Source organism: Microtus oregoni, unplaced genomic scaffold (genome assembly GCF_018167655.1).
Source record: "Microtus oregoni isolate MIOR12 unplaced genomic scaffold, Mior012 000004F_ref0000308, whole genome shotgun sequence".
Classification (NCBI taxonomy): domain Eukaryota; kingdom Metazoa; phylum Chordata; class Mammalia; order Rodentia; family Cricetidae; genus Microtus; species Microtus oregoni.
Genome location: NW_024543063.1, coordinates 10,648,275 through 10,671,956, shown reverse-complemented (window position 1 = coordinate 10,671,956; position 23,682 = coordinate 10,648,275). Strand labels below are relative to the sequence as shown.

The 23,682-nt window shown below is 38.0% G+C and overlaps 2 protein-coding genes across 2 annotated transcripts in view; one reads left to right on the top strand and one right to left on the bottom strand.

The window, feature by feature from the left end:
• Nucleotides 1-23,682, top strand: part of Psmd1 (proteasome 26S subunit, non-ATPase 1) — a 78,939-nt gene that overhangs the window by 34,389 nt on the left and 20,868 nt on the right. Inside the window, exons 17-18 of the mRNA XM_041650205.1 lie at nt 19,901-20,015; nt 22,706-22,822. Of these exons, the coding sequence (XP_041506139.1) occupies nt 19,901-20,015; nt 22,706-22,822 (232 nt within the window). The remainder of the gene's footprint in view (nt 1-19,900; nt 20,016-22,705; nt 22,823-23,682) is intronic.
• Nucleotides 2,524-15,447, bottom strand: Htr2b (5-hydroxytryptamine receptor 2B). The gene is made up of 4 exons (XM_041650206.1): nt 15,354-15,447; nt 13,886-14,455; nt 6,694-6,894; nt 2,524-3,724 (listed from the first exon to the last, which is right to left on the bottom strand). Exons 2-4 carry the CDS (start codon nt 14,214-14,216, stop codon nt 2,832-2,834), a joined length of 1,425 nt encoding a protein of 474 aa, XP_041506140.1. The 5' UTR covers nt 14,217-14,455; nt 15,354-15,447; the 3' UTR covers nt 2,524-2,831.

The following is a 23,682-nucleotide window of genomic DNA, read 5'->3' as shown; positions in this document are numbered from 1 at the left end:
TCCCTAGCACTGTATCAAAAGACAAAATCCAAAACCAAAGAAACAAAATAGAGGTTTTAAAAAGTTGATAGACATCATAGTTGTATATGCCTGTAATCCCACCTTCAGGAAGATCATAAGTGTAAGACTAACCTTGGCTACATATACTGAGACCTGCCATTTTTAAAAAAAAAAAAATAGTCATAAAATAGAAATTTCAATTAAATAACAGTAAAATTTTGAAACTATGTTGTTCCTTTTCACAAATAGTTGATAATAATGTTATATTTTAATCAATAGACTATCTGGAAATACTAGAATCATCTCACTAGCTATAGATAAACTCAAAGATACTTTAAGTAATAGCTGAAGCTAGTTTATAGATTCTGTTATTGTTTTTGTAGGTGTGCAGTAATGGAAACCTGCAAACAGTACAGAGCATGTTGGGCAGTGCTTTGGTAGTATTACCGGTAACTACCAGTAACTGTGTTTAGAGTTTCTGAAACACCTGTATGTGCTTCTATAAAATGTACATCTTAGAGTATTATCAGTGTGATGCCTGACAGTAGCCACCTTAGGTTAGGGGAGTGACTTTGTAATAAGACACTTGTCTTGGCTTTCATGAGGCCCTGGCTTTAATCTATAGCATCAGGAAGGGGAAGAAAATAATCTGTTTACTATGACAAGAATATAAATCGTAACATATGGCAGACTCATCAGATTATAACCTCAAACCAAAACAGAATAATTTTTTTCTCTATGTCTGGCTTTTTTTTTTTAATCTATTTTGGGGGTAGGGAAGTATAAATTATTTTGATATTTGTTGTTATTTGTTTGTTTTTTTTTAACTGAACTATTATATCTGTATCCTGTTTTTTTTTAAAGTATTAAGACCACTAGGGGGAAGTGCATAGTGCTTTCATGATAAATTAATTAAAATTTGCCTGGCAGATGATTCAGAGCCCATACATATATGTACATATTGGGGTCTGTACATCCATGTTCTGGAAAAATTCTTCCTCTAAAGGAGTATATGTCTGATTTACTTACACTGAGATTATCCATCCCGCACATTTTATAAGGTAATTATCCTAAACTCAATTGCCTAGGAAAGCTCAGTGATAGAGCAGGAGGTCAAAGTATAAGTACAGCTCAGCTTTAGATGGCAAAGCCAAGACATGGGCTCATCTTCGTGGCCACCTCCTCCAGCCTAGATTTGTTTGCTTTGAGTGAATGAATGCCCCAGCAGTCAGCAGAACTGACACTGTCTGCTGATCCCTGCTAAGGATGGCACAAAATGTAGATTCAAAGCCTGAGGTACAGCTAAACTAAAGATCACTTCTACGTTCGCTCAGCTATCCAGTACAGATTGGACTCATTTCCAACTCTTAACAGAGCAAGGTGAAACAACAAACAGTAAATGAAAAATTTTGTACTAGAAGTTCAGCCACATCATTGGATAAATACAAGCAGGGGTAACCTCTGTATGAGACCACTCACTTACTTAGGTCTCTGCATTGGGGTTCCATAGCTCCAGTTTTAGCATGTTGTTTTCACACCTTTAAGGAGCATAGTGTGGATCAAGTACCCAAGGGTGATTTTATTTGCTTTCTCCTCCTCCTCTTCCAATGGACCTGCTTCCGCTGACAAAATGCCTGTTAGCAGTTCTACTACTAAGGCCTGTTACATTTCCTGACATCTAACTACTGTCCTCTCCTGATGAGAAAAATGACTGCGTTTAACTATCTTACATTAAAGCCACTCTCATTTACCTCCAAATACGATTTTTTGTAAGTTTTTTGTTGTTTGTTTTGGTTTTAGGGTTTTATATGTATATTTTGGGGGGGAAAAATCCAGTTTGTATCATTTTCGTGGGATTGAGGGAGGTCTCACTGAATGTGGAGTTCATTGGTCCAGCAAGAGTTGCTGGCTAGTGAACTTAGGGATCCTCCTGCCCTCACCAGCAATAGGTTTGCAGACAGGCATTTCTATACCCACTTTCTATGTGGGTGCAAGGAACCCAGACTCAGGCTCTCATTCTGAACCATCATCTCTCTATTCTATAATCACCGTTTCAGTCATTTGTTTTTGTCTTTTGGTCATGTCACTATTATTTATGCCTTATGCTTTTAAAATTTTAGAGAGTTGAACTGCAGAGATGGCTCAGCAGTTAGGAGTACTGGCTGCTCTTCCAGAGGACATGAGTTCAATTCCCAGCAACCACATGGTGACTCACAACCATCTATAATGAGATCTGGTGTCCTTTTCTGGCTTGCAGGCAGAACACTACATACATAATCAATCTATTAAAAAATCTATTAAAAAATCAATCTATTAAAAAAAATCTATTAAAAAAAAAACTAGTCAGGCCTTGTCGGCACTTTAATCCCAGCACCTGGGTGGCAGAGGCAGACAGATCTCTGAGTTCAAGGCCAGCCTGGTCTATGAAGCAAGTTCCAGGACAGCCAGAACTGTTAACACAGAGAAACCTTCCCTTAAACAAAACAAAACAAACAAACAAAAAACCAACTTAGAGAGTTAACATTTTATTTCATTCTTAGCCCAATTTTACATACAATTAGGAACTTAATTTATGACATTGATTTTTTTAAGACTAAAATTTATTGATTTATATAATTTTATTTCATTTGAAAACCAGAGTAGGAATTGCTTTTGTTTGTAGCCATACAAAGCTACTTTATCCATGTTTTGGCTTTGTTTAGATAAGGAAATTGGACAACCTGAATATTAACTCTTGCTTTCAGGAGATGATTTTTTTGTTCTGTACGTTTGTATTGGTGCACTAGCGTCGTGCTCACCCCTACTCGAGCTAGATGAGGACGCCCGTTCTGCTACACGTAGCTGACTTGCTCTTCAGTCTTGTCACCGTCATTTCCAGTGAGGAGAAGTGTGTCTAGGAGAATGATGGATGAAGACTGAATGGTTGAACTTCGGAGCCTCATTGGGCTCTGGTACTTGACAGGATTGATCCCATTTCGAATTCCATGTTTTGTGAAAAATCTAGAGTTTTCTACCATTGAATTCCCAAAGTAGATTGAACTGGAACATTTTCTAAGGACTTTTACTGACTTTGTGGCCCGGTAATTGCAGGTGATGTATCTGCAGAATGCTTCCCGAAAGGTTTTATTGAAGAGGGTGTAAATCAGAGGGTTCACCCCTGAGGAAATGTAACCTATCCACACAAATATCTCCAGAAGCGTTTTGAGAGTAGCCTGGTTGCAGGAATCACACAAAGCTAAAGTTATATTTGTAATAAAAAAGGGACACCACATAAGTAGAAAGAGGAAAAATACAATTCCAAGGACCTTTGAGGCTCTCTGTTCGTTAGAAATGGTCTGTGCTGATTTTTTTCCAACTGAGGACATTCTTCGTATAAGAGTTTCATCACCTGAATTAGGTAGAGTTTTATCCTTGTGAGAACCATCCAGCATTGCAACCTTTTCGGGTGAGGAAAAGGATGCCTCTTCTCTTTGGAAAACAGTGGACACAGTCCACCAAGTTAGGCGCTGAGATGGCTTCTTTTTGACCAAGTAAGCTTTCTTTCGTAAAGCATGAATAGTAAGAAAGTAGGTGACTATCATGATCGCAAGAGGTGCAAAGAACGCAGCCAGCGAGCCAAAGAGCATGAAGTTGCCAAAACGTTCCTTCTTCAGCGCGCAGGTGATGTTGTCTGGGTTAATCACATCATTCTCTATCCCTTTAATAGGGACTGGGATGGCGATGCCTAAGGAAGACGAAGCAAGATAAATGGAGTCATTTTCATGACCTCTTGTTCTTAGATTAGTTGTTTTGAGAGTTAATTTTAGAAATTCCGTGCTGATGAATGCATTATAATTCCTGAGATCCTCAGCTTCAGATCTGTCAGGTGTTAACAGCAGATCCTTTACAAATGGAATCTAAACAAAGGACTCTAAATGAGCAAATCTGCTTTTTCTAGGTTGGAAAAGCACTCAGAAGATAAGGCTAATATCCAGAGTAGTTAATTTGGAGAGAATTTAAAGAGATTCAGTGTCTTCATTTTCGAATGGTATCTATTTATCTATTACCTTTGAGGTTATACACCTTCACTTAAGAATTTTCTTTTGGTATTTGTGAATGTATTTTAATCCTTTATAGAGAAAAAATGGACTTTCTTTAAAAATTGCTGCTTAAGAAACAAGATTGTACAAGTTATAAAACTTGTTTTCAAGGTTGAGAGTTCCTCTAATAGTTGATAATATGTATACCTTGTGCTTTGTAGTACTTTAAGTACTACAAAGTATTTAAATATGATGTTGATCAGTGAAGTAGTTATTAGAAAAGGGAATAACACAAGAGTCACACCTTCAAAACAGCAGATATTGTTTAAATATGTGAGCTAATTAATCTTTTTTTAAAGTTTATGTTATGTGTGTTGGTGTTTTGCCTGCAGGTAAGTCTGTGTGAGAGTGTCAGATCTTAGAATTACAGACAGTTGTAAGCTGCCATATAGTACTGGGATTTGAACCTGGGTCCTTTGGGAAAGCAGTCAGTACCCTTAATTGCTGAGCCATCTCTCCAGACCCAAGCTGATTGATTAATCTTTCATCTTATATTGTTTAATAAGTCCAAAAGCACTCTGTCTTCTTCACAACTTATTTCTAATACCCCACAGTTTTTAACAAGGCAGTTTTCTAAAACCCTTTACAGTAGCAGCCTCTACCCTTGCCATCTGTTACATATTTACCGCTGGAAAGAAGAGTTGGTGTGCTCTGCTCCAGGGCATCAGTGTCTATAGCTAGAGGAACACTGTCTGGCATTCTGTTTCTGTAAGTTTTGCTAGAACAGCCATCCTCATTAGTACTGTATTAACTGTAGCTTCTTTTACCCAGAACAACTTGGTTTTGATAGCCAGAGAGGTAAAAGTGAATGAGAGAGAGAGAGAGAGAGACAGAGAGAGACAGAGAGAGAGAGAGAGAGAACATGCACTTTTATTCTTCTACAGAACAGTTAAGTCCATGGAGCCTGCAACCTAAAATATTTACTTACCGCATATAACTGCTGAATACTTTTTCTTTTTTGTTCATGTATTCTTACAAGCTTGAAATTTACTTTTTCTTTTCCATCTTCCTCTCGGAGAGGCAGCTTCACTTCTGCCTCTCTGCCCACTTCTCTGCTTTCCCCCTTCTCTGTCTCTTTCTCCTCTTCTCTCTCTCTCTCTCTCTCTCTCTCTCTCTCTCTCTCTCCCTATCTCTCTCTGTCCCCCCCCCTTCACCCTTCCTCTTCCATAACCCCCTGAATGAACATTCAACCTACCCTGAAAAAAAAAAAAAGAAATTTACTTTTAGTAAAACTTTGATGTTGATAAAGTCATATTATCCAGCCTTAATTTAGATGCCCTCTAACCAACAAACTGTCACCACATTACGCCCATTATAAAAAAGTCTGCTGACCCTGACCTATCTTTTTATTTGCGCTCTTCTTTCCCTTACCAGACACTTTGCTTTCTCGTTCTAGTCCTTACTATTTGATATTTTTTTAAAAAAATCTCTCTATCTCTCTATTCTGAAGACATTTCTTTAACTCTCCTTCCTTTCCATGCCAGACTAGTAGTTTGCCTTCACGTTTACTCCCAGGCATTTCCAAGAGGAGCCATTATTTCAGGAAAGTGAAGATAATCTTGATGTCTTTCTTGCTTTATTGAGCACATTTTTACACTGGTTAGAGAGAAGTAAGCAATAGTTTTTGTTTGTTTGTCTATTTGTTTTTGCTCCCCTTCTAATACTTCAGGATTCATAATTATTTTCTTCAAGAATTTTTTCTTTCTACTGCAAAGCAGTGAATGTGCTGAACAGATCATTTGTTACAAGTCTGCAAGTTTGTTTTTCTGCACTATCTTAAGAGAGCTTTGAATGGACGACGCACTTCATTCAGGGCACTCTGATAGCAGCTAGCCTTGAGCCTTCAAGATGACAGCTCACAACCAGCTGAAATTCCACTTCCAAGAGTTCCAGTGCCCCACATAGCCCCCTCAGGCTCTAGGCACACACAAGATACACTTATATACATGCGGGCGAAGCACTCATACATAAAATAAAAATAAATAAATCTTTAAAAATATCTAAAAGATTAGTGCAGAATCATAGAACAGTTTAAAGAAAATTGATTTCTTTCTATAAACCATTTCTAAACATTAGCTTAACATCTATCTTAGATGTTTTTGACAGTTAAGACACTAAAGTGGATATTTAACTGCTTTTAGTCTGTACACATTGGAATATAACTTCCTGGGTGAATTTATGGTCTTTAGTGCCTGCTTACAAAGTTTGGCTTGGTCATCTTTTTCTCCCCTCTTGTTTATGCTGTTAAATGTGATTTAAGATGCATTTCACTTTTTGCTGTTTTACTTTGGTGGTTAGATTCCTCATGCTAGTTAGAACTTAATAATTTATTGGCAAATATAACACAGTTTGTGGCTTAAATTTCCTGAATATCAAAATCGAAGTATGATGGGACCTCAGAAAATACTGACCGGTTCCAAAGGCATAGACTTACTGCTAATGTAGGTTTTACTGAAATGGCTTAGAAGCTGCACAGTGAATATGGTGTGCAAGTTCTTGGATATCAATGGGTTTCCTTGGCCTCTGAGTTTTTCTAGGTACCAGACCTGGCATTCTGGCCATATGGAAATAAAGACTAGACACTCCACTGATACCTTTGGCATTCCCCACATACCTATTGAAATTAACCATACCACTGTAATCTTGACAAATGTAGTAGCCCGGGAGTTGCACTGATTGGCCTGTATTGGCTTTTTGATGGCTATGTAGCGATCCACCGAAATAGCACAGAGATGCATGATGGAGGCAGTTGAAAAGAGAACATCAAGGAATAACCAGGCAGGACACAGGACCAATGGGAGGGGCCATATAGCCTCTGAAAGAAAAAGAATTGTTTTAAAGAATAGCAGTCTTCAGATTAATCTTTTTTCTTACACCAGTACATATTTTTTTAGCCTCTTAAAATGACCGTGGAGATGTCCTTGATGTTTCAGATAAGTCAATTCAGATGTAATTAAGTCTTTGAATATGAGTTTATGGAGGGAAGAACATTTATCAAAATTGAAATATTAATTGAAAACATCCTTTAGAACATTGTGTACCCTGATTACAAATAGTGAATAGAGATGAATGTCACCTGGGTCATTGTTTGGGAAAATAGACTCTTGGGTTCCATCTGATACATACAGGCATTGTATGAGAATGCAGTAAACCAATCCCCACATGTTCTGTGGAAATGAAAGCTTAAATATCTATTCTGTGGAAAGACTGTAGGAAAGGCTATTTTAGTCTTAAAACATATGTCTGGGTGTACTTGTGTGAGAAAGACACTCAGAGTGTCTCCTAGAAAGGAGCATTTAGGAGCTAAAGTGCTTCCAATCAAGCATGAGAACTGAGGTCAGATCCTCGAAACCCTTATAAAAGCCACATGTGACAGTCCGCACTTACAATCTCGTACTGGAATAATCCCCAGTGCTAGGGAGACAGAGAAGGGTCTCTGGGACCTGCTGGCCAGCCAGGCTAGTCAAATCAGTAGCTCTGGGTTCAGTTGAGAGAGCCTGTCTCAAAAAATGCAATGGAAAGTGATTGAAGAAGACTCCTGACATACACACATACACACACGAAACCTCATGAGAGCCTCTTAGAACAAAGACCTGTGATAGAACCTAAGCAGTTGAATTTTCTTAACTGTAGTGTTCCAGTTTTCTGTCATCAGTGGAAAATAGCAGTGCATTCTTTAACTACCCGACATTAAAGGCAAACAGTGTAAGAAGGGAAAGAGTCAGTGATTAAGAGAGTTTCACAGTGGACACTCACGGGAAGCAATACCCTAGATTCTGGGCTAGGAGTAGGGAAATAGAAAAATTAGGATTGTGTAGTCCCTATAGTTCCAGTTACTGTGGAAGCAGACATGGAAGGGTAACTTGATTCCAGGCCTTAATCCAGCCTGCAACATAGCAAGATCCTCATCAAAAATAAAAATACTTTAGGAGCATGTATGTTGCTAGAGATTGAAGCCAGGACCTGAATTATGCAAAGCAGCCTTTATACCACTGAAATTACTGCTATTCTGTTGCTTGCTTTGTTTTGGTTTTTGGTTTAGGAGTTTTGTTTTGTTTGAGATAGCACCATGTGACTCAAGCTGACCTAAAATATGCAACCCTTCTGCCACACCTAGCTATGTTTTATCCTCACATGCATACAGTCTCTGTAGAACTTTTAAAATAAAATACTTTGCTACTAATTTAAACTTGCCTACTTAGCTATTCTTAATTATGTATTCTACATTTGAAAATTAAGGTCTGGAAAATTCTAGTCATAAATCTTGTAGCCATGAGCAGGAAGCCACAGGGAACACATAAAAACTACATGCCTTTGGAATTTGACTCTTTGACCCATGGTATTTCTCCTTATAGGCTAAAAGGGCAAACCTTCCAGTGCTGACTTCATTAGGCCTAGGACGCCTGTTAGCCTTATTTTCCAACAGAGCTAATGTATTTATGAACACCAATTTTGGAAAAGTGAGAATTAAAATTAGTTCAGATCACTAGAACATTCTTATTTTAATCAGAACTATCTGGCAGTGGTATAGATTTGAAGAAAGAGCAGGATTTTATAAGATTGAGAAAGATACATCTTTAAGATCCCACCTTTTATGAAATACTAATGGATAGACTTATGAAAGCAATATAATGGCACTGAATTAATAGAAACCTTTTATTAAAAGCAAGAAAGTGGTTCAGAGCCTTGCTGCTCTTCTAGAGGATCTGTGTTTAATTCCTAGCACCACATGACAGCTCAGAACCATCTACAGCCGTGGTTCCAGAGGACCTGACATCCTTTTCTGTCCTTTGCCAGCTTCAGGCACACCCACGGTGCACAGGTGTACATACAAGCTAAGTAACACATAAAGTAAGATTAAAATAAAATCTAAATGGGGTGTGGAGAAAGCAAGAATGTAATTATGGGCATGGTAGCACTTGCTTGTGATCCCAGCACTTGGGGGCTGAAGCAGGAAAATGAAAACTTTCAGGCTAGCCTGGGCTTCATAGTCAGATGAAAGCCAGCCTTGACAACATAACAAGAACCTATCTCCAAAACAAAAATGCAACAGTGTAGAAAAGCACAAAAGGAGCTAGGAATATAGTCTGATAGTGGGGCACCCATGTAGCATATAGGAAGCATCGGGTTGATTTATAATTATATTTGTTTTTTGTAATGCCTTATGTTCCACCTATTTGCAGCAAGACTTGGATTGTGTATTAATTAAATTTTTAATAATCAAGTGAAACAGGAAAGATTTAAGTTTAAAAAGAAAAGAAAAATAGTATCTATGAGAAGTTAATCTGGCACATAGATTGGTAACTGTTTTTCTTGGACTCTCACATAAAATTTTTCTGAAAAACAAATTCTACCCAGCCTATGCTCTTTTCTTCAAACCTTATCACCACCACCACCATCCCTGAAGTGAACCAGAGCCTCGAGACTAAGCAAGCACTATGCCATTAAGCTATGCTCCAATCCAACTGTCTTCCTTTATTGCCTTTGAACTAAAACTAAAAAAAGCAATATTTGAATAATGGCATTTCTCTGGGTACCCAAAGTAATTGTAGGCTAAATGTCATAGGGTAATATTTGAGGAGCAAAACATGTCTTTTGTTTTGTTCTGTTTTGCATTTAAGATTTTATTTGTATTTAAAATTTAAGATTTTTTTCAATTTCTTTAAAGAATCACATTGGAATTTTGATGGGGATTGCATTAAATCTGTAAGTTACTTTTGGTAGGATGGCCATTTTTACTATATTGATTCTATTAATCTGTGAGCCCGGGGCTCTTCCCATCTTCCGGTATCTTCTTCGGTTTCTTTCCTCCATGCCTTAAATTTTTTTTAATTTATTTATTTATTAAAGATTTCTGCCTCCTCCCCGCCACCGCCTCCCATTTCCCTCCCCCTCCCCCTATCAAGTCCTCCTCCCTCATCAGCCCAAAGAGCAATCAGGGTTCCCTGACCTGTGGGAAGTCCAAGGACCACCCACCTCCATCCAGGTCTAGTAAGGTGAGCATCCAAACTGCCTAGGATGTTTTATAGATCTTTTACTCAGCTGTTAAGACAGTGCTGTGTTCATTGTGAAACTGCAGCTGTGGTTACCGTGTCTGGAGGGTAGTCACTCGAGCTGCCTAAGTTCCTGTTTGCCTCCCAGCAAGGTTTGGCAACTTCATAGGCATTGACTGTTTCTAGTACCTTCCTCAGAAAATAGGTTAGTTGGTCATCTCAAGGATTTGTACAAGTACTAGGTGAGGCCTAAGTATTCTGTCACATAATGTGAAATACATTTTTGATTGAAAGATACAGGGTTCTGCCTCTCCATTCCCAAAATTCTATAGGCTTTCTTGTTAGTCCCATATGCTGAACATAGTACTTTGGGTTAGTAGAATCAGCATTTGTCTTTGAGAAGGCAGAGTAGAGCATTAAGGACTGAGCATAGGAATTTTCCAGAATCAGCCCTGGATCCACATATTGCTGCCACTTATTTTATCATCTCAGAAAATTTAGTTAACTGTTGTAGATCCTGTTTTATAAGCTTGCTACATTATTGTATTTAAAGCTTTGAAATACAATAAAATAATATTGCAAAGTATTTGAAACAGTGTGTATTCAGAGAGAGCACTCAGAATAACAGTTGTTACTGTTCTGAACAGTGACTATAGTCAAGGAAATAGCAGTGAAGGCACACATGTTCAGAAACAAACCAGCTCCCCCACCGTGTAAACCCGTGTCTTTATCTGTGCAGGTAGAGCAAGAGAGCAGTGCATCTGCTTGAATGGGAGCCTGTGCTGGGGAGCATTCCTACTGCGGCGCCGAAATTTATCAGAAGTGTCTTAGTAAAATTGAATGTTACCGCTATTTTAATTGCACTAGAACACTAATAGCCTATGCATATTGTAACTGGGCTGTGTCCATGCTTCTGCTTGGAGGAGGAATATGTTGTTACTTATTACTGCTGTGTGCCCTAGGGCTCACATCCAGTTTGCAGTCTTCCTGCCTCAGACTTCTGTGCCCAAGTATTTCTAATGTAGGTATTTTTAGGGTTTGTTTTAAAAGCTATTGTATTATGATCATGGGTTTTAAGAATAAGAGATAAAACAATAAAAATAAATAGGTAAATAAACCTGTAAATAAACCAGTGTTCCCAAAGAAGATTTGGCAGAGAAGTTAAAAGTGTCATGTCAAGAGTCTCACAGTCCTGGTAAAACAGAAATCCAGGCAATACAGAGTTAAATATTACAAATAAATGTTTGAATAAAATATCCCTCAGTTAAGAACACCAGGGCCACTTTGTTATTTCTAGCTCATTCTTTTTAAAGTTTGACTTTATTAAAATGCTTAACTGCTGTAAAGGTTTTTAGTGGCTTCTTGTAATAGCTTAAATTGTTCATAATGGTAATTAATCTTTTATGATTATATAACCAAGAACACTTTGGTTTGTAGGTTTCAGAAGTTCTGAAGATTTCCCATATAATTAGTGAAAATTATACATCGTTTACTGCTACTTTTAAAAATTATCAAAAATTCTTGCAAATGTGTTAGTTTAGAAAGTCTTAGTATTTATCTAGCTGGAAAAGGATATATAAAGATCTTACTATTTGAAGTCAGGTCCCCACCCATTCACTTCAGATAGTTACTAGACATTCGTTTGGTGCTTTTCAAAGGTAGCATCTGTCCATATGCCCCGTGGTCATGGATTATGTCTTAAATAGTGAATTCATACTGTGACATTTTAAACGGTGATTACATTCCCAGGTTGGTTAGGGTTGCTTCCCCATCCCCCAATCTAATAACTCCTTTGTGCAGCATAATTACTGGTAGCAACGTGCTTGAGACTATGAGACATTGTATGTTAATTGTTTTATAAGTATTTGAAGAATGAAATGCTGTTAAGATGGGTTTATAATTTAAGGCATAAGTATGTAGGTGTTCTATATATTTTATGTTAAAATGTTTAGTTTTCTGCTGTGTTTTATAGCCAGGCGATGGTGGTACATGCCTTTAATCCCAGCACTCAGGAGGCAGAGACAGGTGGATCTCTGTGAGTTCAAGGCCAGCCTGGTCTACAGAATAAGTTCCAGTACAGGAACCAAAGCTAGACAGAGAAACCCTATCTGGGGGTGAGGGGAGAATATCTTAAGCAATAATTTTCTGTATAAGCAGTTTCTTTATCTCATGGGGTGCCTGCTATTTGAAAATTCCTTGTGGAGTGTTTATCAGCTAACTTGAACACTATAGACTTTTCTGTGTTAAGATTCCTTATCCTAATGCAATGATTTAAGTACCTAGCTCAGAATTTTGCATATAGTAGATATTTGGTAGTTACGGACTAAGCTTTCAAATTAAAATTTACTTCTGTAAAATTCCTTCAATCTTTATCCAATATTTTCAATTTTATGTAAGTAAAACAAAGAAAATGCATTTTTTATTGATTTAAAGATAATGCATTTTGATATTTTTCTGTATGCCTAGCAAAGCATCAAAGAGTACAGTTTTATTCTGCAAGCTGTTGTTATGGAGTTGAGAATTGGAATCGTAATCCCGTGAGGTCCTTCCACATACATCCCTGCATCATCTTTCCTAAATTCTTTGAGCTCCAGGTTGTTACTAGAGCGTCGTTTTTATGTGATTAACGCATACCATTGGGATATTCAAGAGATTACAGAATCACCAAAGGAAATGGAAAAGAGAGTGAAACAATACTGCTGATTAGAGAATCTAATAGGGCAGTAGAAGCTTGTTTATCGTTTAAAGCTGGGTGAGTGTTGCTTTGCAGTAGGAAGTTTTAACTTCTGACCATCTTACTACATGTAAAGACACAGCTTCTTCATTTTATATGTCTCCCTGTTCTTTCCTATAAGAAATAATTGCAATAGTAGTTTTTCTTTACTTTTTAATTTAATAAATGAGTGTGCTCTGGGTTAATAAATTTTACTTCTATAACTTGTGTGTTTATTCTCCACATATAAGCACAGTTCTTGGAAGCCTGAGCATCTATAATTTTCTTAAGTGGTTTATTAGTGGAATATCAGTTTATCCCAAACATTGACTAATTAAATGTTCTTTTAGTGCTGACTTTGAAACTAGGAGCCCTCATAATTCCTCAATAAAATCATTTGTGTTTGCTAACATAGTTTGGGATAATGTACACACAGAAGAAACTCCTTATGCCTACTTTAATATATTATCTCTTTTTTATTATAACAAAGATCTGAAAGTCAAACTATATTTTTATTATCATAGTAACTCAGGATCTGTTCCACTTATTTTATTGACTTACAGGTTTATTGGGAACACAGATGGTCAGATACCATAAAAAAGTTAAACAAATGGGTCTTCTCTTGAGGTACTCTGAGCCAGACAATTTCCTTTTGTAACTAAACATCTTTTCTTAAAAGTTCAAGGCAAGAACTGTAATAGGAATGGGACTCGATGACTCAGTGATTCTATTAGTAAAGTCCCAGAATTTTGCAAGGTATTGATTACTTTGTTAAAGGAAAAGTGAATAGTTTTTTTTTTTGTTTTGGCAAGTGTGGGTTTTTTACTTATTATAATTTTTAAGTAATGCATGCAGAAATTGTGAATATTGCGAAATTAATGATTTTATAAGGTGGCTGAGGAGGGGGTAAAATTGTTCCTAAGAAATTACTTTTGTGTCCTTTTACATTTATTGCAAATCATAGAAAAAAAATAAGGGAATGTTCCCTTATATATCTTTAATCCAGGTCCATCTTTTATTTCAAAGAAAATAAAGATCAAACGAATGTCAGGTTCTTTAGTGGTTGGGGTTCAATGGCAGGAACAAAGGGAAATACTTACCAAACATGATTGTCAAGAGGGCAATCGGCATCACAAACAATCCAACCAGCAAATCAGCCACCGCCAAGGACATTAGAAAGTAGTTGGTAGCATATTGCAGCCTTTTCTCCAGCGACACAGCCAGAATAACAAGGATGTTCCCCCCAATGGTGGGTATTATCACCATGAGTATCAGCAGAGCTGCCCAGTGCACTTTAGTCCCCTGTTCCTCGGCAACCAGCTTCATCTCCTTTGCTATTGATTCTGTCTTTAATCCAGAATGGTTAGACAAGATCAAATGATCACATATATTCTGTAGAATGTGTTTAGGATTTGTACTTTGTTCCGACATTCTATAAGAGCAAACTGTTCGCTGTTCTGTGATTCAGTCCAGTACCAGACAGTGGTCAGCATGGTCAGTAGCTAAACTTGTCATCTGCTTTTTCAAGGCGTTGTACCCATGCCAAACATTGAAAGCCAAGGTTGACTTATATTCCTTTTTAAAGATTCAGGTTCTGCAAGGTGGGAATGTGTACGCATCTGTCCATGTTTGCTGGTAAGGCATCCAGATTTTTAGTCTTTTTCTAGAGGCTTAGATTTCAGAAGATTCAATGAAAAATATCAATAGAGGTAGAAGAAAAAAGATGTTAGTTTCTCATCCTTTTTAATGTAATTTTAAGAGAAGAATTTGAACTTAAATACCAGAGAGTTTCCCTTAGACACAGAGAGGTTGTGTTATTTCCAGAAATCAGTAAAAAAAAAAAAAAAAAAAAAAACCTAGAGCTAAGTACACCGCCCTGTTTTGATAAGTTAGTATGCATTTGTGGTAGTTCAGCCAGTACCCACAAAAATACCATATTTCTGATTTGCCACAGAGGCAGTGCCAGAGGAGATAGCACACTCCATGCTCTCTGACCCTTGGGTACTTTCTCCTTAACTGTAGAAAACACACAGAGCAGTGGTCAGAGCTCTAAAGAGTTGCAAGTGGGGGATTCAGTAAGTACTGCCCCCCACCCAGTCAGACTCAAGCCCACCTAAGGGCTGAGTCAGGATTTACCCGCTGAGAATCTGAGTGCTGTGGTCATTTTTCTGATGGGTGCTGATTTAAATGCTTTTTTATGACTCATTTTATAATTCCTTTAGTTGGAGAGAAAGTAGTCCAAAGTATTACTAGCCAAGTACTTGATTTTAGTAGTAACTGCGTCTTTCTACAAGGTTTTAAATGTGATCACGTAAGTGTGCCAAATTTGAACCGTTCTTTTTTAAGTACTTCTTTTCTCTTCCCGATTCCCTTGAGAAGCACTCTAAGAGGAAGATGAAGTTATTTGTTCATTATACTCATAATCCCCATATTAATTTAGCCCTTCGTATTTATAAACTTTAATCCACTGAATAGATAGAAAAGACTGTGGAAACAAAGCTCCTGAAGATTAAGACGGAAACAGCAAAAACCTAAGTTATATTCCATACGTATTTGTTAGCTACTTACCTCTTATCTGCTTGTGAGTTTCCTAAGCATGCCGTCCTTGTGTCTGTTCAGTTGGGCTCCTTCTGACATCCTCCTCCCATTGACTTACTCTGAGCTTCCAGCACTGGCACTTGTAAGCAGCTGTACGCCTGCCAGAGAGGTTATTTCCTCTTTGATACTGTCATTATTAGAGCATAGCTGCATTCATTGTAATTCATAAAACCACTCGCTAATTGTGGCCAACCAGTTCATGACCCTTATTCAAGTTACATTCTTATCTTTGATATTTGGGGGAAATGTAGTAAACTATTACTTTAGCATAAGATGATTTTATTTTATTTGGAATTAAGCCTCCACTGTTTTTCCCTTCTGAGGAGAAAAGAGATATAATCTAGAGGGTTTGGAACTTGTAATTTCTAGCAATGAAACAAGATTCTTATCCAGCTTTGTGCCTTTGCTGTGGAGCACAATGAACTTGCTCATCACTGCCTTATATAGAAGAGCACACAGAAAGATCTGCATGCTACTTGTATACATAGGTTTTGGCAGAAACTTTGTCACTGCTCATTTCTAAACAGCCTCTGAATTTGGGAGCTGTTTCATTGCCAGCTTCTTTTCCCACAGATTTTTAATTGGGAAGAGTGTATAATGTATAGAAAAAAAATGCATTTCTGCCCATTTTTGAAAAGCAATGTATAAGTCTTTACAATTATGCTCTTGAAATTTAAACTATAAAACTTGCTTAGTGTTAAAACTTTAGAATTCTCAGGATTTTCTCTTGAAACGGTCTTCATAGGTCCTTTGGAATTTATTTACTTATTTACATCTAGATTATTGATGGAATTTGTGAGTTTTGTTGGTTGTTTGGTTGGTTTTTCAAGACAGAGTTTCTCTGTAACATCCCTGACTGGCCTTGAACTCACAGTGCCTCTACCTCCCGCCCGCCTCTACCTCCCTGAGTGCTGGGATTAAAGGTGTGTGCCACCACTACCTGGCAGGATTTGTGTATATTTTATAATAATATTTTTAAACTATTTCCATCATATTTTCCCTTTCTTCCTCCCACTCCCGTCCATTGCTTTCCTCTTCCCAGCTATCCTGCCTCTACATTCATTAGTGTCTGTCTCCCAGCAAGTTGTTTCATTGGGTCATTTACAGAGTTTGGGCATCTTACCAATGGCTATAACACTGAAGAAAGTGGTTTCCCCTTCCCCATCCAACATTAGCTGCAGACAGTCCTCTAGATCTATTTCTTTTTTTTTTTCTTCCTTTTCTCATTTTTGCTTCTTTTGGGTCATTGTTCTTGTTTGGTTCCTCATAGTACTTTTTGTTGATTGCATCTCTGTATTATAATTTAATGTATTATTTTATTTTCTGTACTTCATAAAATTCTTCTTCAAGTTTTGTTAACAATTTTATTTAGTGTGTGTGTGTGTGTGTGTGTGTGTGTGTGTGTGTGTTGGATCCCAAGGGTCACTCAGGTGGTCAGGCTTGACTGCAGGTGCCCTGCCTGCCAAGCCATCTCACTGGCCCCTATTTTATATACCCTGATTATTGGTTTTTGGAAGCTTGATAACATTCAGATTCTGTTTCTCTCTCCCTATTTATATGTCCATTTCCTAATTAAGAGCTAAGAGTGATGACTTACATAAGGTCTAATTGTTTTCATAATGTATTAGTACTCATTGATAATCACGTTGGGATCCCTTGATTCTTTATAAATGCAAAGTGATTATACAGTTGTATCATGACTTCTTTTACTGCTACTTTAAGTCATTATATACATATGACGTGCAAAGATTACTATGCAGGCTTTGTTTCTGGTATGTTTTTGCATTGCAGTCACTGCTTAGAAACTCCTCTGTCCATTAGAGCTGTCTGTCGAGACACTGACACGCCTGTGAAGAGCTTATGGCTTTATTGTGCTCTTCAAAAGAGATTAAATGCCTAAGCCAGTTTATTAAAGGCTGTCTTTCCTTGTCTAAACACGTAGGTTTTCTAAAGAATGTGTCAGAGCTGGAATGTTATTAGACTAAAACTGACAGGGTTTTTTTCCTGTTTGTTTATAAAAAGGCTTTGAGTTCCCAGCCCTCACTACTAGTTTCAGCCTTAGCTGCAGCCAGTGAGCTAGTTAAGCCCTGTAACAACTCCGAGGATTTGTGTTCCCAGGGAGAATTTTTTTTTCTAAAATCTCATAAAATAATAATGCCATTTGAAAAGCAAAACATGTCCGAGTTGCATTCTCTTTCAGGTGGTTTTCTACTAAAGGTGATGGAGGGGTGAGGAAGGTCAGAGTACACTGTATACATGCATGAAAATAGGACGAAACCTGGAATTCTGTGCAGTGGATAGGAAGGGAGGATGTGATCCAGTGACTAAAGAATAGTGTTGGGAGATCTTATTTATTCCTACTGCTTTCAAGGGAAGACTATAAAATAGTGAAGTTTTGAGATAGGTTCTTAGGTAAACTCTTTTCTATGCATCAGTTTTCCCTGGAATATCCCACCCTTACTGCAGCCAAATGACAAACTAAAATTCTGTGGTGCCTAAAAGTTGCTGAGGAGGGGCTCTGAGGTTAAGAGCACTGACTGCTCTTCCAAATAGGACCTGGGTTCAATTCCCAGCACCCACATGACAGCTCACAACTGTCTATAACTCCAGTTCCAGGGATCCCAACACCCTCACACAAACATACATGCAGGCGAAAATCTATGTTCAGAAAATAAAAATAAATTTAAATTAATTTTTAAAAAAGTTGCTGAGGAACTCTGAAAGTGAAAAGCTTAAGTATAACAAGCTACCTAGCAAATCTAGCTTGTTTGATTCTTTTTTGAAAGAACCTTTGACTGTGAGTTACACTGTCTTTAAAGAGATCCAACCACAGTTATTAGCACACAAGTGCCAATTTCTAATCCAAAGCCAAATTCTGGTTTTGCATTAAGATTTCAGTGGTGACAGCATAGAGACATGTCAGCTCTCGTAGCATGCACAAAAAGGAACAATTAAGTCTCAGTAAGATTCAGAGCTTGTCTCCCTGGTAGTAAATAATCACCCTAGGATTAGAACCCTGATCTCTCTGTTTCCTCTATCTCAATGAATTAAACACAAATAAGTTAATAGTAAAAGCACATCATAAAAGCAGAAATCAGAGTTAAGAGTTTTGCTTGATTTACTGGCAGATCGGCTGAGGAATCAGAATGAATAGAATAGAATTGCATAGATGAATGGTCATGATGAGAGAAGTGGTTTAAGGGAGGGGAATGTTCTTTAGTCCTCTCTGTATGTTGATGGAGGTGTCGATGATGTCTTTGGTTAGAGACATCCAGCTGGCCCTTAGATTCTATTTAGGGTGGTTTTTGGATCTTAGAGAGGGCAAGGACCTCACAGGAGCTAATATATCTTAATTCCTGTTAATTGTGCTAAGTCTCTGATGTCATGGCACTTACCTAGTGATAATCATAAACTTGTAACTCTACCAGAGAAATATAATGAAATTTTATGCCTTCAAAATTTACTTTGTGATGACCCTGCCAAGAACAGTGTTTCTGCCTATGTAAATATATTACTATTTTTCTCTCTATTAGTAGAGAGAGCTAGAGAGTGGAGGGGAAAGACTCTATATTTTGAAAGCACTTGATTTATTAATACGGTGTAATGTGGTAGTTGTAGAAAATACTCAGTAAAGAAATAGTAGTTAGAAGTCAGAATGTTGAAACAAAGAAATTCATATGTGCAATTTATGATTAGATGATGTTAGTGATTTGTGTGCATTCCCTTCTTCAGTTCATGCTCTTGGAAGGTTTATACAAATAGTAACACTGGTAAGATGACTGTTAGGTGTAAGCAAAGAACTTTTTATTGAAATAAAATATCTGAATTTTGTTACTTATTTCAGTGTGGCATACCCACCCCCACTCACTCACTATGTAGCTCTGGCTAGCCTGGAACTCGCAATGTAGACCAGGATAGCCTCAAAGTCACAGGTATTCTCTGCCTCCAGAGTGCTGGGATTGGAGTATTTATACTTTGTGTGCTACTCTGGAAACATCTAAAAGACTCTGTAAATGCCTTGTCTAATGTAACCAAATGCATAGTGCCCAGAAAGTAGGAAAGGGGGCACAGAGGAATGTGCTACCTGTGCCTAACTGTCCACTTTGAAAGGTGCTAGGAAATAGCCAGCATGCAGAGAGCTTGCTTAAGAAGTCCCTGATATAGGCCTCTTTCTCTGAGTGTTTTCTGAATGTAGAAAATATATTTCTACTCTCATTCCATAGAATTTTTTCCCCATAATTTTTAATAGTCTTACCACTTTGTGTTCCTTGATAGCTTTGAATTGCCTATGTAGTACAGGCTCTGCTCAAGTGATGATCTCCTCACTAGTGCTAGATTGTAGGTCTGTGCCAACACATCCTGTTCTGTGGAAGATTTGTAATTCTACAACTTCTTTGTTAAATATTACGCTGTTTCCTGTATCTTAGAAAAAGACAATAAAAGCTGTTTAAAAGCTGTTCCATTTTGGTTTATAACATCGCCTGTAATACTGTCTTCTTTTTTTTGTTTCCTATCAGGACGCCTGAACAGTGTCCAAGTGTTGTTTCTTTATTATCAGAGAGTTACAACCCTCATGTGCGCTATGGAGCTGCGATGGCCCTGGGGATCTGCTGTGCGGGCACAGGAAACAAGGTAAGGCCTCAAACTGATGAAGTCAGTTCTTTCCTGGCACCAGGCTTTTCTGATGCAGAAAAGTGTGAAAATACAGGTGCAGTGTGATCTCTGAGACTGAGCTTGGCACACAGCTTCACAGTGCTCCCCACTCTTACGTGTTACGATGCCTGAGGCTTCCTAGAACAAACAACAGTACTCGTGGACAGCTATTGAGAATTGCTCTGTCATGTTACATGCTTATTCTCTGTTTAATTGGTATTGTGGAAATTAAGATTGCTGTTTGAAGCCACCTAAAATTAACTCATTTTTTTGTTATTTTTAATTATATGTATGTGTGTGGGTATGTGTACATGGTATCCAGAGGCATGAGATTCCCCAGATGGCCGTAACATACAGTCTTGATTCACAGCATTGATATAGTCACCATACTTTACCTCTAATAGCATGCATGTATGTAGGACCCTTGGGTGGCCCTTTTTTAACTCAGGTTTTTTTGTTTTGTTTTGTTTTAAATATGTTTTTAAATACGTATCACCCACACCATAGTGCTTGTGGAGGCCAGAAGAGGGCACTAGGTCCCTTGGAGCTGGAGTTACAGATCATTTGTGAACTGTGAGCTATGAGTGTGGCTGGATGCTGGAATTGAACCCAGGTCCTCTGGAAGAGCAGCCAGTGCTCTTAACCACTGAGCCATCTCTCAGGCCCAACTTTCTTGACTTTTTCCTCTAATAAAGAGTGTTCATATTAGATATACCCCTTTCCCCCAACACACATCATTAATACTCACTGTGTAAACACAAACACATCGTTTAATGCAATAAAGGTTCTGAATTTCCTTTGGGCTGGCAAGATAGCTCAACAGGTAAAGGTGCTTGCCACCAAACCTGGCAGCCTGAGTTCAGCCTCTAGGACCTATATGGTAGAGACGACCAGTGCCCACAGGCTGTGCTCCATGTGCACACTATGGCATTTATGCCCATACGAGCTCAGACACACACATACATATATACCCACACCAATAAATTAATTTTTTAAAAGAATTTTTAGATCTGGGACTGGAGAGATGGCTCAATTCCCAGCACGCACATAGCAGCTCACAACTGTCTATAACTCCTGTTCAAGGGAATCTGACACCATCACACAGACATGCAGGCAGGCATTACACCAATGTGCATAAAAAGAAAATAAATATTTTTAAAAAGGATTTTTACAGCTGTTTCATTCTCTCCTGGTGTCTTATAAGCATTTATTGCCACCTTGCATACTGTTACAACTATTTAGCTTAATATCTATGTCCCCTCTACTGAAACATAAGATTCCCATGAGTGAAATGTTCACTGCTAGGACAGCAGTCGTCTTGGCGCTTGATTTATTAGGGAATCTGTGAAGACAGGCATATGTTTCCAGTCCTAGCATTTGTGAAACAGAGGCAGGTAGATCTTTGTGAATTCAAGGCCAAGTGCCAGGCCAGCTAGGGCTAAAAAAAAGCGTTTATCAAAGGCTGGAAAGATGACTCCATGTTTAAGAGTACAGACTGCTCTTGCAGCAGATCATTATTTGGTTCCCAGCACCCACATCAAGTAGCTCACAACTGTCTTTTAACTCCAGTTCTGGGAAATGCCACACCTTCCTCTGGCCTTGAAAGGTACCTGAATTCCTGTGCACATACTACCTGCCCCCACCTCTACACACACATACACATAATTAAAATATTTTTTTAAATGTGTATCTTCACCCAGTTTTGATGGTGCACACCTATAATCCCAGCTCTCAGAATTCAGAGACAAGTGGATCTCTTGAGTTTGAGGACAGCCTTATAGAGTGAGTTCTAGGACAGCCAGAGCTTTTACACAGAAAAATCCTGTCTTGAAAAAGAAAGAAAAAAAATTACGTATCTCCATTTTTATTAGAGCGATCATTAAGTGTATATAAGAATTTTGCCTTATAGGTGGGAGGGAATACACACATGCCACCGCACATATGTCCAGGTCAGAGGTAGCTTGCAGGAGTCAGTGTCTCTTTCTGTGTGGGTCCTGAGAATAAAACTCAGGTTTTCAGACTCAACAGCAGGCTGCTTACCTGCTGGCTGTCTCACTAGCTGCCTCTTTTCTTGTATACATCAGTTCTGTAAACACAGGAAGGATACAGTTGGACATTTTGCTAAGTATTTTTCCTCTTAGGCTTTTAATTTACATTTATGTCAGCTCTCATAAGTTAAATACAAATTGGATTTTTTTTTCTTTCCATATTATTCTAAACTTAATATGATATCTAGGAGCAAATGTTCTTTGAAACATGGCATCTGACAAGTTAATACAATGAAAAATTTTTATTGCTCATACTAAACAAGTCTGCTTTATTTCTAGATAATTTGTGTGACCTAGATATCTGTACACAGCTGAAAGAGATTTGGCATTTGATTACTTTTATTTAAGAAACTTAGCCAGGCAGTGGTGGCACACACCTTTAATCCCAGCACTCAGGAATCAGAGGCTAGTGGATCTCTATGAGTTCAAGGTCAGCCTGGTCTACAGAGCAAGTTCCAGGACAGCCAGGGTGTAGAGAAACCCTGTCTCAAAACAAAACAAAAAAAAATCTTAAACATTACCCTAATGTAAAATATACCTTTGAAAGCGATTGATTTGCAAATACTGCCATCCCAACTTCACTTAAAGTTTTGTTTGTGTTTTTGTTTGTAATGACTTCAGGAAGCAATTAATTTACTAGAACCAATGACGAATGATCCTGTGAACTACGTGAGGCAAGGGGCTCTGATAGCGTCAGCTCTCATCATGATCCAGCAGACCGAAATCACTTGTCCAAAGGTGAGCAAAGAAGCCCTAGAAGGGAGGTAGTCTGGGCTTTGCTTTAGTAATTTATCTTAGTCACTGAAAGTAAGAAAAAGCACATTTAAGGGGCAACAGGCTAGAGTGTTGTAATTATATAATTTTACTTGGTGTGTGTTTTATAAACTTAGGTGACTTTGTTAAGTATATAACATGCTTAAGAAATGATAAAGTGTGCTTTTTATTTGTTTTGGTATTTTGTTTTTACCTCTTTGTTTTTAAATAGATACAACAGGACTAACTTAGTACCCTGTTAGAGAGTGCAAATTTAAACTTTTCTGTTCCAGCCTTCTGAGACAGTGAAAAATCCCACTTCACATTATGTGTATAGCCAACGTCGGTCTTAAAAGAATGCAACTACATTCTTACCCTCCTAGGCAATCCTAGGAAGGGTGTCAGTGGCTCGGGAAGTTTTTAAAATAGTTCTTGGTGATAGTGTCTCAGCTAATGACCAATACCTGTCACTTTTAGATGTCAGATTCAGTGCATAGTGACTTCCGATCATGAGTCCTCCAAGTGTCCCTCTGAATCCTCTTTCTCTGAATCTGTGCTGAGAGAAAAAAACAGCCCAACTTTCCTCAAGGAGGTGGTCCTCATAGGCCGCACCTCCTCTGGATTAACCATACAGATTTTAAGGCATTTATTTAAAACTTCCCTCATGACAGTCTCTTATACCTCATATTAGTCTTTACTGTACAGTGCTTCTGAACACAGCTTGAGAACAGAAAGTGTATATGCATTATTTGTATATTCTCAAATTATCGTGCTTGATGTATTCAGTAGAAATGTAAGCCACTGATAGTGTACAAGTGATACCTACCTATCTGTAATAATAGCTT

Coding starts and splice junctions, on each gene's coding strand:
- Htr2b (XM_041650206.1), bottom strand. CDS start 14,216: ATGTCGGAACAAAGTACAAATCCTAAACACATTCTACAGAATATATGT. Junction 6,895..13,885: donor CCTCTTGACAATCATGTTTG/GTAAGTATTTCC, acceptor TTTTTCTTTCAG/AGGCTATATGGCCCCTCCCA. Junction 3,725..6,693: donor GGTATGGTTAATTTCAATAG/GTATGTGGGGAA, acceptor CGTCTTCCTTAG/GCATCGCCATCCCAGTCCCT.